The sequence below is a fragment of the Acartia tonsa genome, chromosome 2 (genome assembly GCF_053477335.1).
Source record: "Acartia tonsa isolate MP-2025a chromosome 2, ASM5347733v1, whole genome shotgun sequence".
Classification (NCBI taxonomy): domain Eukaryota; kingdom Metazoa; phylum Arthropoda; class Copepoda; order Calanoida; family Acartiidae; genus Acartia; species Acartia tonsa.
This window is the reverse complement of record NC_137261.1, coordinates 42,596,774-42,614,702: the sequence shown is the minus strand read 5'-3', so window position 1 is coordinate 42,614,702 and position 17,929 is coordinate 42,596,774. Positions and strand designations below refer to the sequence as shown.

At 30.6% G+C, this 17,929-nt stretch overlaps 2 protein-coding genes across 5 annotated transcripts in view; one reads left to right on the top strand and one right to left on the bottom strand.

Annotated features, from left to right (window-relative positions):
* The window catches only part of ko (Stork-head domain-containing protein knockout), a 142,456-nt gene that overhangs the window by 110,239 nt on the left and 14,288 nt on the right, over positions 1–17,929 (bottom strand). The window lies entirely within an intron of this gene.
* LOC145312564 (uncharacterized) lies at positions 970–3,843 on the top strand. Its single transcript, XM_080151820.1, has one exon. It carries the CDS (start codon positions 970–972, stop codon positions 3,841–3,843), a length of 2,874 nt encoding a protein of 957 aa, XP_080007946.1.

Here is a 17,929-nt window from a genome sequence, read left to right as displayed (position 1 = left end):
ACGTTAGTCGAAAATTTATGGATATATGTTTCTGCTTTTTAACAAATAAATTTCTTATTAATAACAAAACTGTTACTTTACAATCTCAGGTAAAACTACTTAATTACTAATTATGTTAAGATTATAACTTGTTAGAGGAATGCCTGGGCCGATTAAAAGGTTTAAAAATGACCAAGCACAAGACAAAGTTTTTACAATCGAAATGCTGATTTAAAAAGTTTAGTTTGAAAAAAAAGGTTAAGTTAAGCTAATTAAGTTTAAGACTTTGAAGCATAGTTACTGGCTTCAATTTATTTATTTTATTTTCAACAAATTTTTGTTATTTGAAATAAACATAAAAAACAACACATTAATCTTTCTCCCTCTTATGCATCTTTTACGCGGTTTTCATAGCTACTCAACTCATTAGTACAACAGTAGAAAACCTGGCTAAAATAGTCCTAAATAAAGCTGTGATAACAACAGAATTAAGTGACTAAAGAAATAGCATTGCTGTGTTGATTATATCATTAAATTAATAGACCAACATTTTAATACAAATGTTCCAAAAAAATGTTTTTATCTAGAGTTTGAAAGTTACCAGGTTTATGTATAAAACAATAGACCCTAAATTGCTAATTATCAGGTTTTAGGTTATATAGAAAAATGGATAGAAAGGTTAAAATTTGTTCCCCCTCTCCCCCAAAAAATTTCAAAAATTGGTTGCCTTTGCAAAAAAAATTTGATAAAAGTGTACGTATAAACTTATTAATTTTTCTTTCTTACTTATATGGATAGGGTGTAAAGTCGGACCATCACCTCCAAGCCTGGTGCACCCTGGATAACCAACTGACGATGGCCGTGAAGCTGTGATAGGTCTAGCAAGCCAGCAGTGGATAACTATATGCTCAAGATTTACGCAATCAGCCTCGAAATTATGGACAGACCTACAGGACAACGAACCCGGACCGGACCAAGACCTACGACTACATGTTTTTTGGAACTATCAACATTGGCACTTTTAAAGATAAGGCAGAAGAAATTGTACATAGCATGACACAAAGAAATTTACATATACTTGGACTTGCTGAAACAAGACATGCAGGCAGCGGACAAAGAAGACTTCATGATGATTATGAATTATTTTACTCTGGTGACCACTTAAACACAAGACATGGTGTAGCTATTATTTTACATCCTGAAGTCAGCAGATTAGTGGAGAAAGTTATTTATGTAAATAACCGAATAATAGCTATTACTTTAAACTTCAAGAGTTATAAAATCTCCTTTATACAAGCTTATGCTCCACAACAAGGACGCCCACAAGAAGAGAAGGAGTTATTCTATGAACAATTGCAAGACACTTTTGACACACTACCTACTGAAAGTGAAATTATCATCATTGGAGATCTAAATGGACATGTTGGAAGTATCAAGGTGGAGAATGTCATAGGGGACTTTGGAGTTGGTGTGAAAAACGTGGAAGGTGAAGCAATAATTGATTTCTGTATTAGAAATGGCCTTTCTGTTATGAACACGTTTTTCAAGCACAAGGAAGCCCACCAGTACACTTGGTACAGGTACAATTCTCACGTTGGTACCTATGATATTAAAACTCAAATTGATTTTGTTCTCAGTACCAGAAAATCAATTATCAAAGATGTTAAGTCAATACCATCAGAATCTCTGGATTCAGACCATAGACTGGTGAAGGGTAAAATGAAAATACACCTTCCTAAGATTGAAAAAACATCTGTTAGAAAGAGAGTGAAAATTGGAAATATTAAAGAAGCCGCTGATGACATCCAGCAAGCTATCAGAGAAAATGCTGATAGTATTAAAAGTAATGATGTTGAAGAATATTGGAAGAATCTTCGTGACCATCTCCAGGATATTCAAGAAAACATCATTGGTATGAAAAATGTTGGAAAGACAAAGAAAAAGAAAACTGGTTGGTGGACAGATGAAGTTAAATTGGAGGTTGATAGGAAGAAACTGCTCTTTAGAAAATGGCTAAAGGAACGTACACCAGAAAGCAGAGAATCTTATGAACATCAAAGAAAAACTGTCTATTATACTAAAAAGAAAGCCAAAGCTAATATGTGGACGAGTATTGGCAAAGATCTTGAAAATGATCTTAAAGGCACAAGAAAACTCATATACAGTATGTCCAAGAATTACAAAAACAGAAACGAAGATAAACCAAAGAATGCTACTATTAAAGACAAGGATGGAGACATTGTAACAGGCGAAGAAAATGTTGCTGCAAGATGGGTGGAGTATTTTGAAGACCTGCTAAATGTAGAAATTGAGGATAGTGTAGAGGATGGTGAACATGTTAATGAGAACCATGCTGAACCTGAAATTGACAATTCTGCTAACCCAATCACAATGGAGGAGTTGGAAAAGTCTTTGAGGTTAACCAAAAGTAACAAAGCTGCTGGGCCAGACCTTATCCCAATTGAAACCATTAAAGCAGGAGGCGAACCATTGAAGAATCTGATCCTAGAACTCTTGAACTTAGCTTGGAATACAGGTACAGTTCCAGAGGAGTGGAATCATTCAATTATCTGTCCTATTTTCAAAAACAAGGGGGATCCTCTAGAATGCTCCAATCATCGTGGAATATCACTTATGAGTCATGTTGGTAAACTTTATGAGAGAATCCTTGAAATCAGACTTAGAGCCCAGGTGGAAGATCTTCTTTCAGAAAGTCAATGTGGCTTTAGACCTGGACGTGGTACAGTTGACCAGATTGCTGCCCTGAGACTTTTCCTGGACAAAAGCTGGGAACATAATATTAACCAGTATATTTGCTTTTTGGACTTGGAAAAAGCCTTTGACAGAGTGCCCAGGCATAAAATATGGGATGTTCTATATGAATCTGGTGTGGACACTAAACTTTTAAGAGCTATTAAAAGTGCTTATGTGAATCAGAAAAGCTCTGTTATTAATGGCAAAATCTACTTTACAGTAAACAATGGTGTCCGACAAGGATCAGTTCTCTCCCCCCTCCTGTTCATTGTTTACATGAATCATGTGATTCTTAAAATTGAACGGGAAAATTTTATGCTGGAGAGGCTTGGCTATGCTGATGATGTTGGACAGGCAGCTGACAGCATGCAACGACTTCAGGAAGTGATGACTACCTGGGACAGAGAACTTGCTGCTGCTGGCTTAAAATTAAACTACAAGAAGACTGAGGTTATGAAGGTTGGTAGATCTCCAGAGGAGGGTGAAATTATTATTAACGGCCACACTCTTAAGGAGACAGATAATTTTATCTATCTGGGCAGTAAACTGACCTCAAACAACCTAATTGAAGAAGAAATCAACAACAGGATATCAAAATTTACAAAAAATCTGAACTGCCTTTACCCACTTATGAAAGAAAAATCTATACCAAAAAGTGTCAAAGTTTGTATTTATTCAACTATCCTGAGACCTGTACTTTTGTATGGATGTGAAACTTGGACTCTAACTACAAAGCTAAAGAGTAAAATCCAAGCTACCGAAATGAGAGTTCTACGTTTAATCCATGGTGTAACTAGAAGAGACAGGCTAAGAAATGACGTCATTAGAGACATTCTCAAAGTGAAATCAATTTTATTGATTATTGAGAAAAGCCAGCTTAGATGGTTTGGCCACATCATAAGAATGTCAGAGGACAGAGATGTAAAGAGAATGTTAGAATGGAAACCAAATCAACCTAGACCGATAGGAAGACCGAGAAAGAGATGGCTAGACCAGATTAAAGAGATAACTAGCAGAAAAATTGCCAACTTTGAGGAGGTCTTAAGTCTAGCCAGAGAGAGAGATGAATGGAGAAGGTTCATATGGAGGCTGATACCAGACGGACCATAGTCTACCTGGCGTACTGGTGAGAAGGTGGTGAGAAGGTGAGAAGACTTATATGGATGTTGTCTTATAATCCTTGTTAAAATTTAATGTTTAAGAATCTTGAAAATCTACAAAACAAATATCTCGCCTTCATTTGGGGTTTATTTATTTGTATTATAGAATTTATAGTCTAAACAAATTAGTTATGCCTAATAATTTTTATTTTGGTTTTTAGTATCTTATATTCTGTTTACCACAATTAAATCAAAATCAAAGCCTTTGAATATTTTTACGTCCCAATGCAAGGTGCGAAGCCACAAGCATAGATTACAAAAACATAAACATAAAACGAACTGACGAACAACTATACGGACATATCAAAATATAGAACAGCCATTAAAAAAATATAATGCTCATGAACGTATATGGTAACAGGAAGATTATAGGCAAAAAAAAAGCTAAGGAAATAGAGGAGAAAAGGGGTATGTAAACTTTAAGATAGAATAGAAACATATCATTTTAAAAATAATTTTTATATGTATAGCTAGACATTTATGATAAATAAACTAAGGGGGGGGGGGTGTAGTGTAAGGAATATTTGACTGCTTTTTCAAGATCCATAACAGTCAAACACCCCATTAGTAAAAAAAAATGCAGTGCTCGCGCATTAGCCCATATTTGATTTTGTCAAGCTTATTGATTAATACCATATTACCCTCCTTCCCTTTTTTTAGTCTATTTTATGCCTATTTTATTAAAATAGATTTATTATTATTTGGATCTTACACCAGATTATCATTTACCATAATAAAGTAAAACTTGTAGCGAGCTAAAATAACGATCTCCCCCATTCCCTACCCCTCCTCGGGGATGAACGAACTGACCAATAAATGACCGGGGTAACAGCAACCTGAATTAAAGACAATTTATCGTTTGTCATAATATCCTACTTTTTTCTATATCCATTGAAATTACAATAAAAAATGGGGAGGAGTGATGAGGTTGAGGCTTGTTTTCTCACACCCTCCAAATATGCACACGAAATAATTTAACTGTGCCTTTATCTCCTAACATATTTATTAAAAGATAAAACATACTAGAAAAGGGTCAAATATTCTGATAATCAAATTGTAGAACTGTCAGCAAAACTAGAAGAAAAAAAAGAAAACAACGGAACTAAGAGTTTTCAAAAAGATTGTAACTAAATAAAAGTTAAAACGTTTTATAATATACTATTGAAAAACTATATTAATCAACCAATTAATCGTAAAGACAATTAAACCATTGAATTGACCGCAAATAAGTGAATAGGTAGAGATATTCTCTTAAACTAAACAAGACATGGCTTTTCTTCACGGTTCAGAATATATTTCTAAGAAGAATCCATCCTTTCTCCGCTAATATATGTATTATAGAATGTATGCTTCTAAATTAACATGAAAATAGATCTAAATGACTGTAATTTACTACATACAGTGTTTATACAAAATAACATAATAATATTTTCTCGGCTGATATTTAAGATAATTAGCTAGTTTGGTAAAGATTTCCTTGACGATTAGTATCTACTCTATAGATCACTTTGTCTGTCCCATGTCTGTACATTAAACTATTAATTTACTCATCTTCTCGATGATATAAGCTTTGCAAATTTTCTGTTGAAGATTTGTACGAAGCTTGTACAACTTTTGCACCACTTTTGATTCCTGTGTGGTCATAAAATGAGGGAGATGAGAGAAGTGGGAAAGAAAACCTCTAAACAAGAGATGGAGTTTTATAACGTCACAGGAATAAAAAGTGGTACAGTTTGGGCTTCGTCGAAGATTCGCAGATCAATATTTAGATTCTCTGTTACTCTATTTGTCTATTTGCTTGGGGAAATACAATTTTATTGGTTGTTTTATGATCGAGATATACAACTTGAGTTTCTTTAGAAAAATTATTTGCGAAATTTTAGTAACACTGAAGCATTGCAATGGGAGTTTTAAAAGTTCAAGAAGGAAAAAAAAAGATTAAATAGTGACTACCACCCAAAAAATGTTATGGGTTGGTCATATCAAACTTTAGACTTATACTTATATGAACAATATGAGGATGTAGTTATAATGTCATTATTAGTAATGATCAAATAGCTAGAGAGGCAGGGAACATTTGACTGTAAAAAAACATTGGCCCTAAAAGTTTTAAAAACACATTCTTTCAATCAAATCAGCTGTTAGCAAATCGTCACGTGGATGAAATAAAATAATATAGCCACTTAAAAAAACCAACAACAAAACTAATTATGAAAAATGATACCAAACTTTACAGACTTTATTGATGTTGCAACGTACAGAAAACCTGAACTATAGAAAACAATCTAAAAATATTTATTTTATGATTGGACTTTTTACGTATTTTAAGACCTACGGCTGTGTTTTTTTTTGTTCGTTGAAATTTGAAGCATTTTGAAATTTCCATTGAATTTGTCCAGCGGTCTATAATCATTTAGCATGTGGCTTCAAAATAACAAGAAATTAAATATTGTAAAAATATTGCTTTCCTTCAAAACTTTTTCTTAACCTCTGAATTTGAATTTTTCAACAAAAAACTATTTCTAGTCTCTATTCATGCGGGTCTCTTAAAGTCTTTACTTAACCTAACCTAAAAAGAGGTTAAAAATATATTTTAATAAAATAACGTTTGTGGTCCAGAAATAAAATGATTTTAATAAGGGCACAAAACATATTTTCATGTGATTTTTAATACTTCACTGTAAAATTTCAAAAATGTCTCAAAGAACATCTTATTCTCTTTACAACCAAATTATGAAATTCATATGATGAAATTAAACAATTTAAAAACAAAATAAACAAAAGTATGATTAATGAACTTGCTTTTTAATTACCACTCCCTTGTACCTTTCTTCCGCAACCCTTTTTTTCATAGAAATCAATAGTTGTTCTGTTTTTTGTTTCTTTTCAGATGTACTGAATTTTAGTTTCCGAAAGTGTACCTAGCTTCCGTGTCCTATCTCAATATCTACTACTAGCTAAAAAAGCTTTTAACTTCACAAAAAAATCAAAATTTGAAAAATTAAAATTTTGAATATATAATGTATAAATCGTTTATAAATTATATAGCTTTTCCCTCTGACTGGAGTAGCTGAAAATAGCGTTTGCAATAATTGGGTTATCTGCTGTAAAACTTTGGAAATTAGTGAAGAAATAGGCAATCCATTTCAGCACATCTCTTTTCATGTTTAGATATGTGTTTTCATATTACAACCAAATATTTCATTGTTATTATATCAACATAATATTTTAGGAAAAGTGTTTAGTAGTGCTACTTAATATAATAATGTCGAAGTAAATCATGACATATAGGCATCAAATATAAGCAAGCCCCTATTTCGACACATTTACCATAGGTTTCAAAAGATTGACCACTGTTAATATTTAGTCCAAACATTACGATGTCTGTTTGTTTGTCCATTAAAATCTCCTAATTATTAAATCTTTTTTCAGAGGCTTTCAGTTTTAAAACATTCAATGCAAAATTTAAGTATGTGGCCTTCATTTTTGGATAAATGTTTTCTTTCTGTTACTTTTAATAACAAGGACATCTGTGTCCATAAAGTTGAAAATTGCGCAGAAATAACAATAACAACATCTTTTTAGGGGAAATGCTGTACATAATTATTTAAGCAATTAATATTTTTGAAAATTTGAAGACAGATAAAAATTCTTAGTTAATTTTTTTAAATGTGTATTATGTAGAAATGGTTTCTGTTTTATATTTAACTAGAGGAATTCGTTTGTTTCAGTATACCTGAGGTGGATTCTTAAAAAAATTGCCCCACTAATTGGTTAGTGGGGCAAAATTGATTTCGAGAAAAATCCTCCAGAATCACATTAAAAATCTACAAAAAATTAAATAAAAATCTTATGTTAATAACTCTTCTATGACTTTATTTAATTTTTGGAGATTTTTAATGTGCTTTTTGAGGATTTTTCTCGAAAACAATTTTGCCCCACTAACCGATTAGTGGGGCAAATTTTTTTAAGAATCCACCTCTGGTATTTTTTCAATTCTTCAAAACAAAACTTACCTATAATTTAGTAAAATATAAAAATGTACAAAAAATATAAATAATTTTAATAGCTGTCTAATTTGTTTCTTGCTCGTCAAACAATATAACTAATGAACATTTGATTTATTTTCAAAATTCAATGAAATCTTAATTTTGTTTCAGCAAAAATATAACAAATTATTTGTTGAATACAGGGATATAGTGAAAATAAATTTATTTTTTAGAAAGATTTATAACCAATTTAGGGGAGGGTACCACCATCCTCACAAGTTTTTTACCTTTCTTTTTAAATCTAAAATAAAAGGAGAGTCGACTCCCCCCTCCCTCACTCCCCGACCTTAAATGCCTTTAGAGGCCTCTATTTACGTAGCTGCTAGTTTAAAGATATAGTGATTAGATTTTTATAACTTATCCTTAAGTTAGTGGAAAAAACAACCAATCCAATGTTTGTGAAACATAATTATTTCTAAGTCCATTGTCCTATCCCCTATTATTAGGTAATGATGATTACTTTATTAACAAATGATCAATCATTAAATTTTGTTTTACTTCTTATACAAAAATATTATTTATTACAAATTTATCCTTTAATTTATAATAATTAAAATAATTTTTTAAACCTAATGATTGAGAAAGACGAATTATTAAAAATATTTCCAGTGTGGCTTCGAAACCGATTATTATTCACTGGATTAGAACCGGTTCTCAGCCATACTGAAAAATCATCGTATTACAGACAAAATTCCTGACTAAAAAAATGAAAATCATAGGATTAATCTTAATTATTCATTTTAATATCGGCGGAATTCTGTCCATTATACGATGCAATAAAAAAATATTAAAAGATACAAATGCAATCTATAAATACTCTTGTAAAGGAGAACAGTAAACTGCAGTACAGTAAAGAAGGAAGGGGACATAGGTCAGTAAATTCTATTGATACCCAAGGTAAACACGATATCTCATTCGTTGGGTACTTTTTATTATATCTTAATTAGTTTGTTAGAACTGGCAGTGCCCAAGCTTTTCAACCATTAATTTTAATCTACAGAAGATACATTTAATGTATCATAATTGAGGATTTATCGTTTCTTTTCTTATACCTTTAGATCTCTTAGTATATTTAATTAGATGAAAACTTATTCCTTATTATGTAAAAGTCTAAATGATAATAAGTCAAATTGTCAAATGTTAACATAAAAAATAATCAACTTTATAATGATTCAATTAAAAATACACACATTTAATTGTACCTACAAACCAACAAACTATAGAGAAGCTTTGCTTCAATAACACCTACGATTTGCATAAGCATATATTTGATTTATATGATGTCTGTGTAATTGGCCATTATCGGGTGTAAAATTGGGATAAATTCAATATTTATCATTCTGTCATATTCTGACATTTATTCATTTTTAATAGCAAACTTTTTCTCTATGATTAGGGTCTGTCGGTTGTCCATCGGTCGGTTAGTCTGTCCGTCAGCAGAGAATATGTAACGTAGGCAACTGCTCTGTATTCAAATATTATCTTATATAGACAATGGTCAATATATCTATGTATACGATAAAGATAAACAAATATACCCCTTCTGTAGGTTTTCATGGAAAAGCTATAAAACTGATCAATTTAACAAATGTGACAACGAGTACAATTTATATTCTAATTTCCTCTCCCTCCCTGGTATTCCACTAAACTTTAAAAATCAGTTTTATTTATACTTTCTGTGACAAGTTGAATCATTTTCAAAATACTTGTTAGATAATAGCCGGCTGTGATTGATATCAATAAAGAAAAACTAGCCACTATATGAAAGATATTTTTTTTTCATAAAAGCTTATTTTTAGGGGAGAAGGGGGGGGGGTGAAATACTACCATCAATATTGTTGGTGTCTTAATCTAACTTAATAAGAAACTGCGCATTTTTTTGCAAATGTGTAGGCTGTCTAAAATTGACTATTTATTCTTTAATTATACTATTTTTCTAATAAAATATATCTTTGCATTTTCATGCTTGACCATTTATAACAAAAAACTCTTTCTGGTTTAAAGACTAAGTAATAATATGCTATGCTATGTAAAAAAGTCTTTTGCCTTCAGTTTTATGTCAGTTAACATTAAGATATTGTTTGATTATTTGCATATTACATTAAGAGTCTACTTTTGTTCAATAACATTCCAAAAAACAATAGACTTTTTTTTCAATAATAGTTAGTTTTTTAATAGACGGGAAATTTAATTTTGATTTCTTTAACTGAAAAAATTTTGAAAATCGGACTAAAAACACCAAAGATATGGGGGAAAATGTAAAAAATATAAAATAGCCCAAAACCTGCAAAAAGGCAGTCTGACCATAAGAGTTGTTTTCTTCAAACGACGGGAAATTTGATTTTGATATCTATAACTGAAAAAAATTTTAAAATCGGATCATAAACACCAAAGATATGGGGGAAAATGTAAAAAATATAAAAATAGCCAAAAACCTGCAAAAAGTCAGTCCGACCGTCATTGTTGTTTATAGTTAATTGTGCTCCTTAATGATGGGAATGTTGTCAAAAAATTTCAGAATTCTATCCTTTATAGGAGCTGAGTAAATCCCATTTTCCCCATAGCGTTACGAACGGACGGACGGACGGACTGACGGACAGACAAAGTGAATTATAGAGTAGCTTCGCTACTAAAAATAGTTGGTTATAGTTAATAACAACTTGAAGCAAGACGTTTTCGCAGTAGTTTCTATGGCATATTAATCCAACTATTGCAGACCATAAATTCTTTGATCCAAATACCTTTATCATGTAGCAATTACTGGGGTTATTTGATATTCTTGTTTTGGGACATTTGGTTTAACCTTTTCTAAACATTAATTTTAATCTTACATAGCAGCAATAGGTACCATTTTACTTTTAACGTCTTTAGTTTGGCAAGGTCTGGAAATATGGTTTACCCCAGCCAACTGGCAGATTTGCTTTACGATTTATCTCGGGTTTTCATCTGTATAACTGATGAAGGTAAATGAACCTTGCATTAATTTGTTTTAGATAATCTATAATATTTCAAAGATAAAATAATAATTAATCAGGAAAAACAAAAGGCCAATCTAAATATTGAAACTTTGACAAATAAGATTTAGGAATAAAAACAATATGATTGTTTTCTAGAAAGAAGTTTGCCTTATAGTAAAATACTACAATATAAGGCTAATCCAAGCTTTAATTATACTGTTATTATACAAATCTTGTGACTTCAAAGCCCAGTTTTTAAATAAGGTAAACAGAGTGAACTTCCTCTTGTAAGAAAGAAAGCTTTTAGAGTTTCTACATTTAAGCAAGAAAGGACTCATAGAATCTGCTTGTTTCTTCTAAATCAAACCAGTTTCGCCAAGTAAGGAGAAACTAATTCTGAAATGATTACATAAAAAATTCCTAAAAAAGAAAAAATATTCTAGGAAATTTAAAATGCAGAAGAGAGAGGACATTAGACTGTAAATTACACTGATTTAAAGTTTTATAGCTACGTTATTTTATTGGTTGGCTCAAAAACTTTGTGAACTTAAATTGAATTTTAAAAGTGTCAAAACTTTTCAACAAATAATGTAATTATGTTCATCATCATTGGAGATGTAAATCAATTTAACGTCAATTGTCTTATTCCTTAAGATATCTGGTACATCTGAAATGCAATGACATAAATACAGAAAAAAGGAGGATATAGTTTTATGATAACGTTACTCATTCGTTTGCTTAACGACTTTGCAAACTAATCTACAGAAGGGGTAATTTTGTGTATTATCATTGAGGATGTACGTTAATTTATCTCTTTAGATCCCTAGGATATAGCTGTGCAGCATCGTGAAAACACACCCAACTGAGACAATCATCAAGCAACAGTACAACGCCTGGATGATCAACCAACAGGGAAACAAAAGGGGTGGTGGTTATTATTACAGGGGTTGGGGAGGGGTAATTAGTCCACCCTGTTGCTTCAACAAATAATATGGTATGGGGGCGAGGGTGTTGGAGGTGTTTATAGTAGTATTATGAAAAACATATTATAGAACAAAATATTCTTTGCTAAAATTCAATAGATTTTGTTATCTTTTAATGATATATCCTTGAAAACCATTTTAATATTTTCAGGGTAACCTTTCCTTTCCTGGGGGCGTAAACAGATGATTTAAAAATAAGGGGGAGGTCAGAGGGTGGTTACCTATGAAGCACTTTTTCTTCTGTTTTTAAAAGAGGAAAGTGCTTACACGAATCAGCAAAAATTATAGAACAAAGTTAAAAAGTGTCCGTTTGTTTGTCTGTTTAAAAGTGAATAACTCTGGAACTATAGTATTTAAGTGTTTTAATAAACAGGGAAGTTTATTACATTCCTTTACTTATATTTCAAACATATATCTTTAAAGTTAATTATTATTTATTTTTATAGTTTATGTATAAACATAAGTACCGGAAACCCCCTTTCTCTATATTTCTCTTTCTTCCTCTCTCTCTATTTTTTCTCTTTCTCTCTTTCTATGCCTTTCGAAAAATTCCCCTTTTCATCATAACATCCGGGGTGAGGATATAATGGGGGGAGGGGGGTTAAGTACCTTGTAGCTCAATTTTATTTTGTTTCTTGTTTTCTACTTTAAATAAAGGATTAATTAAACGCTTTTTGTTGTATATAATGTAGGTGCTAATAGCAGACAAATAAACTCTAATATGTTATGACATATTCTACCATATATTTTACATAAAAGTCAAATAGGAGGGGTCTAAAATTAGGTCGTAAAAGAAGTTTTTAACGGCATAATACATATTTATATAGTTTATTTTTTTCTTTTTAAATCATTTTTCATTTAGGCCCAAAAATCTTTTGACATGAAATTTAAAAAGTGTCGTACTTTTGTTTTGCACTTTTATAGACTATGAATGGGGTATTCCTGTCCAGTTTTTTGTAATAAATGATGACCTATCGGTCCATCATTTATTCCCTCGGGTAAGAAATATTCATTCCTAAACAAAAAACTGGACAGGAATATCATTCTCATTTAAACATAAAACTCATTTTTTTATGCTAAAATGTGGTTTAATTTTGGTTTTTAATTTTCATTTATTTCCCGGCTATGATCATTTATATTATTATTTTCTTTCTTTTAGTAATTAATAAAAATTATAAAATCTTCCAAAAAAAATTAAAAATCTTCTAAAATCATACCAGGGATATAAATGAGATACCAGGGAAATAAATGGGGTATTCCTGTCCAGTTTTTTGTTTAGGAATGAATATTTCTTACCCGAGGGAATAAATGATGGACCGATAGGTCATCATTTATTCACGAGGGTAAGAAATATTCATTCCTAAACAAAAAACTGGACAGGAATATCATTCTCATTTAAACAAAAACTCATTTGTATGCTAAATTATATATATTGAAAATAAGTGTTCTTTTCAAAAAAATATTATAAATATGAAAAAAGGAGATTATTTTCTTTCTTTTAGTAATTAATAAAAATTCAAAAATCTTCCAAAAAAAATTAAAAATCTTCTAAAATCATACCAGGGATATAAATGAGATACCAGGGAATTAAATGAATATTTACATCCACTATTTAAGGGGTTGTTTATATGGGAATGAATATTTACATCCACTATTTAAGGGGTTGTTTATATGGGAATGATTTTTTTTCTTCGCATATTTGGAATGCAATTTTGAAGGTGCGTTAGATCTCAATAGGCATAAAGTTCCCTATGTTGTCTTATAACAGAATGAAAGTAGTAGAAGTTCTATGTTTAAAATTCTATTTACAAGACACTCTGATTTGGGAAACTATTCTATAGTTTAAGCTTTTCTTTCTGTATAGTTCTAGAATTTTTCAAGGATCATATACGACAAGACAATAGAAAAATAATGTGTACTGTACACCCCCAATTATGATAAACAAAATCACCCCTTCTTTTAGAACAAAATTAATTGTGGACAATGATGGTTTGTAAAACCCATTCAAGATTTAACAATAGTCCCCAAAGTTTTAAAGCCAACCAAGTCCAATGTACCGTTCCTCATTATATGGTTAGGTTTAATTCTTTTTTTAAAAAGAAAATTCCATTCCAGCTTTATTCTTCTGTGCATATTTTGTGTTTTATCCTTGTTTTTTTCAAATGAATATGTCTGCTTCTCAACACGACAATTGGATTAAAGATATCCAGTAAGCCAAGAATGTACACACACTTAAAAAGTATAAAGGAAAATAACCACTAAAGACTGGAATTAGTATTTGCTTTGTTTATTAAGATCTTATATCCTTATAATAAAATATTTTGTATTAAAGTAGACTTCTATGTACTGCAAAAAAAATCAGACCTTAGAAAGTGCTTATCATCAACAACAAAAAAACAGTGCATTTTTCAAAAATTTTAAGAAAAGCTTGCAAACCCTAGCAAATAAATAAAACTGCTTGTACGCTTGTTACCTTTGCCATTTATGGTCTTATTTTAATCAGCGCTATTACACAAAGCACCTTATTGAGCTCTGATAACCCTTTTCTGTTAATTTCTGTAAAACCTGTGAGAGTTATGATGGACAAAACGAAAACTTCTGAAACTTAAATATCATTTTATTATGAAGTTAGGTGTGTTTGAGTTGAGGGAAGGGGGAGGGGGGGGGGGGGTGCATGAGTGGTAAGTTATGTGTTTTGATGTGGTTGAGATATCAATCTGAATTGTCTTTTTAAGTGTTTGTCTGACTGTCTTTTACGAGTGGACCTTCACAAGCGATTCTACTCTTAAATTCGCCAACTGTCAGTATAACAAAAAAGCTACTAAAAGCGGATATTTAATGGAGATTTTAATTTGTAAAAAAAATACTTTTTATCGAAATGCTGATAATATTAAAAGATTTCAAAATATTTCACTTGTCTCTTTTTTTTATTCAAAAAATTACGCTGAATTGCTTTAACTTTATTCTCAGGATAGTTTTAGCCTATTTTACTGTCCAACTTCTTCTATATGATGGATTTCATGGATGTTGTCATCCTTGTATGTATATTGTATATGTCTACATAAGTATTTGTATGTTCTTTTGATTTATATTCTTGTACAAAATTTATCTTGTTTTTTATCTGATATCTCTTTTATGACTTTATATCTGTATTTCAAGTATAAGGATGTGTGTGTTTGTTTTTATCCATTAAGAAATCAGAAACATAAAAACCCTAATACTCTATGTTAGAGGGTGGTATAAGATTCGTATTCAAATAAGCATAAATATGTATAAAAGATAGGAGAGCATAACCGTTTCCAAGATTTAAATGAACAACTCCTCTCTAACAAGAAAAATGCACACCCCTGGGTTTGTCTTTTACTAAGTATATTTGCGATTACTTTTATTTAATGAAATTTTTAACATTTACAAAACGGCCTGCTTTATTGCATCAAGATCCATGACAGATCTATATAGGAAATAAACGTCTATAAATGAGCTCGAGTCTTCCAATGGTAAAGTGTTTAAAACTCATAGTGCTCCAATAATCCTCATCAAACTCTCATTGACCAAAGCGATAGAACCTTTATTCTATTTGTTTATTAAATGAATTAAGTTTTTCACTTCATGTAGATATTTGAATTACATTGAAGTATTTAATCCTTATTTCATAAATAAAAAATATTCGTTCATAATAGAGTAAATCTAAGAAAACTGTATTTTAAATGAATTCGATTGTGGCGACACTTCCTTTGTGTTAAAATATTAAAACAAAAATTTTAATCATATTAACCCTTTGGTGATGGTAATGTGAAAAAAATATAATTGAAAAAATCTTTTTAAAATCATTTAAAATAATAAATATTTACTTCTTTCTTTTAGATAGTAATGGAGGGGAAGGAAAATAGATTTGTTGAGAAATAGATAATAGATTTATATATATACTTATAGAAAACTAGCCAATAGCGATATAGTTATATTGAGCCAACTCTAGTATATGTATAAAACTAAGATCTTATGATATAACAAAAATATTTTAAAAGATCGCCAAACTTGCGTTATTAGGTTTATACAATATAAATTCTGTATACTTTTATTTTATTCAAAAACATTGTGCATTTTATGTTTTTGTGGAAAAAAACGTATTTTTGATATAAATTTTAGGTCAATTAATGGTTCAACAGAGCCCCGCAGAAGATAAAAACACGTTTTTAAAACAAAATCAATGAGAAGGTTTCTGTGGTGAAATAATCCGTTCGAAAGATTCTACCACAATTTCTGCCAATTTCGTATAAGGTGTCAAATATGAAAAATACTCCTTTTTGTGTATTCTAATCTTACACTATACAAGTCTGATAAAAATTCCTTGGCGGCCAAAATGTACATTTAAAGGCATGAATGTCATGTAACATGTCCAAAAATTTTATTTAGTTGCCTAAAATCAGATGGACAAAGAAGGGATATTCTAAAGAAGAAAAATTAGAACATGGTAGACAAAGATTAAGTAATACAAACGCAAGTGTCAAAAAAGACATCCTTCATTCAAAAAAATTTCCCAAAGTAACCTTTTCTGCCTTAACTGACTTTTATTTTAAGAATTATACTACTGTCTACTTACTTTTTTTAAGCATGCTTATTGTTTCCCTGAATTTGAACAGGTTTCTTTAAGACAAAAATAAATGAAAAATATGAAGTCCCATATTTCTGGTAGATAGAGGGGTATAGCTATTTTAATGTTTTAACTGTTTCTAAAGCTTTTACAACCCCCCCCCCCCTTCCACCTCCAAAAAGTTTAGAAGTTCTTGATTTGTACCCACAAATTCGTAAACACGATCACTCATTCGTTGGCTTTCAATATTTTGGACTTTAATCAAATATTAATCGAACTCTAAATACCTTCAGTACTAGATTACAATACACTGTAAAGATACAATTCAAACCACATACCTATAAAAAGAAAAAGGTTGCAAAAAAATTTGAAAGCAATAAATAAAACAACAGTATTTAATTTAATTATGCTAGCAAATAGGTAATATTGGTTTTTCATAGCTGTTTTACTATATTTATACAACCATTTTTCAGAATATAGCATATTCCATAAATTTTATTGTTATAAGCATATTAGCTATCTAATTAAATTCATTATGGAGTTTAGTATACGTTATTTAATTTTCATATAAGCGTTGTGTTTTTCGTTAGTTTCATTATTTTGTAAAAAGTCCTACAAAAAATATATGATGTTAAAGAAGGGTTAATTTTGTATAACTGAATTAGGGGTTATACATCAATTTACCATCCATCATCTAATCTTTTAAAATCTCTGGATTTGAAAAAGGCAGTGCAATTCTATAACTATATGCCAAATAATAGGAATAATGTATGCATGGGCAAGAGAGTGATATCATCAAAAACAATTAGTAGAACAAAATAAATATACAATATGGAGAAAATATAATTAAGATGGATAGGGCTAAATATGATAAATTTAAATAAATTTGTAAAAGACACAAGAAAACTATTGTTTTTGACAATATTAAAATCTTTATGTGGAATGGATGTAACACCTTTTTATCATATAATGATAGGTTAATTCAGGGTCCTTTTTTGTACAATGTACAAAACATACTTGTTCATAAAGGGAACCCCCTCGAGTTAAAACTATTTTAAGCAAAATATCAATTCTCAGAAGTAGTTTTTTAGTGATTATTTGCAGGGATCTAAAGGGCAGGGGTGTATATTCTGCACAAGATTTATTTTTTTTCCCCTGCTACAAAAATTTTTTTTTTTCCCCCATAGATTTTTCTTAAAAAGTAGGGGGGAAAATAGAAAAATATTTAAAGAACTCTATATTTTATCTATTTTATCCCTCCTACCACACATTTTTTTTTTTTTAACCAAGGAGGGGGGCGAAATGGAAAAAATGTTTTCAGTTTTCTTAATTTTTACATTTTTTTCCCTCCAACCACTTATTTTTTATTCCCCCCCCCCCCCCCCCTGAGCAGGGGATCCCATGCAGAATATACACCCCTGCTAAAGGGATAAGGCAATTGCAAAAACTTGATCTA

Coding starts and splice junctions, on each gene's coding strand:
- LOC145312564 (XM_080151820.1), top strand. CDS start 970: ATGTTTTTTGGAACTATCAACATTGGCACTTTTAAAGATAAGGCAGAA.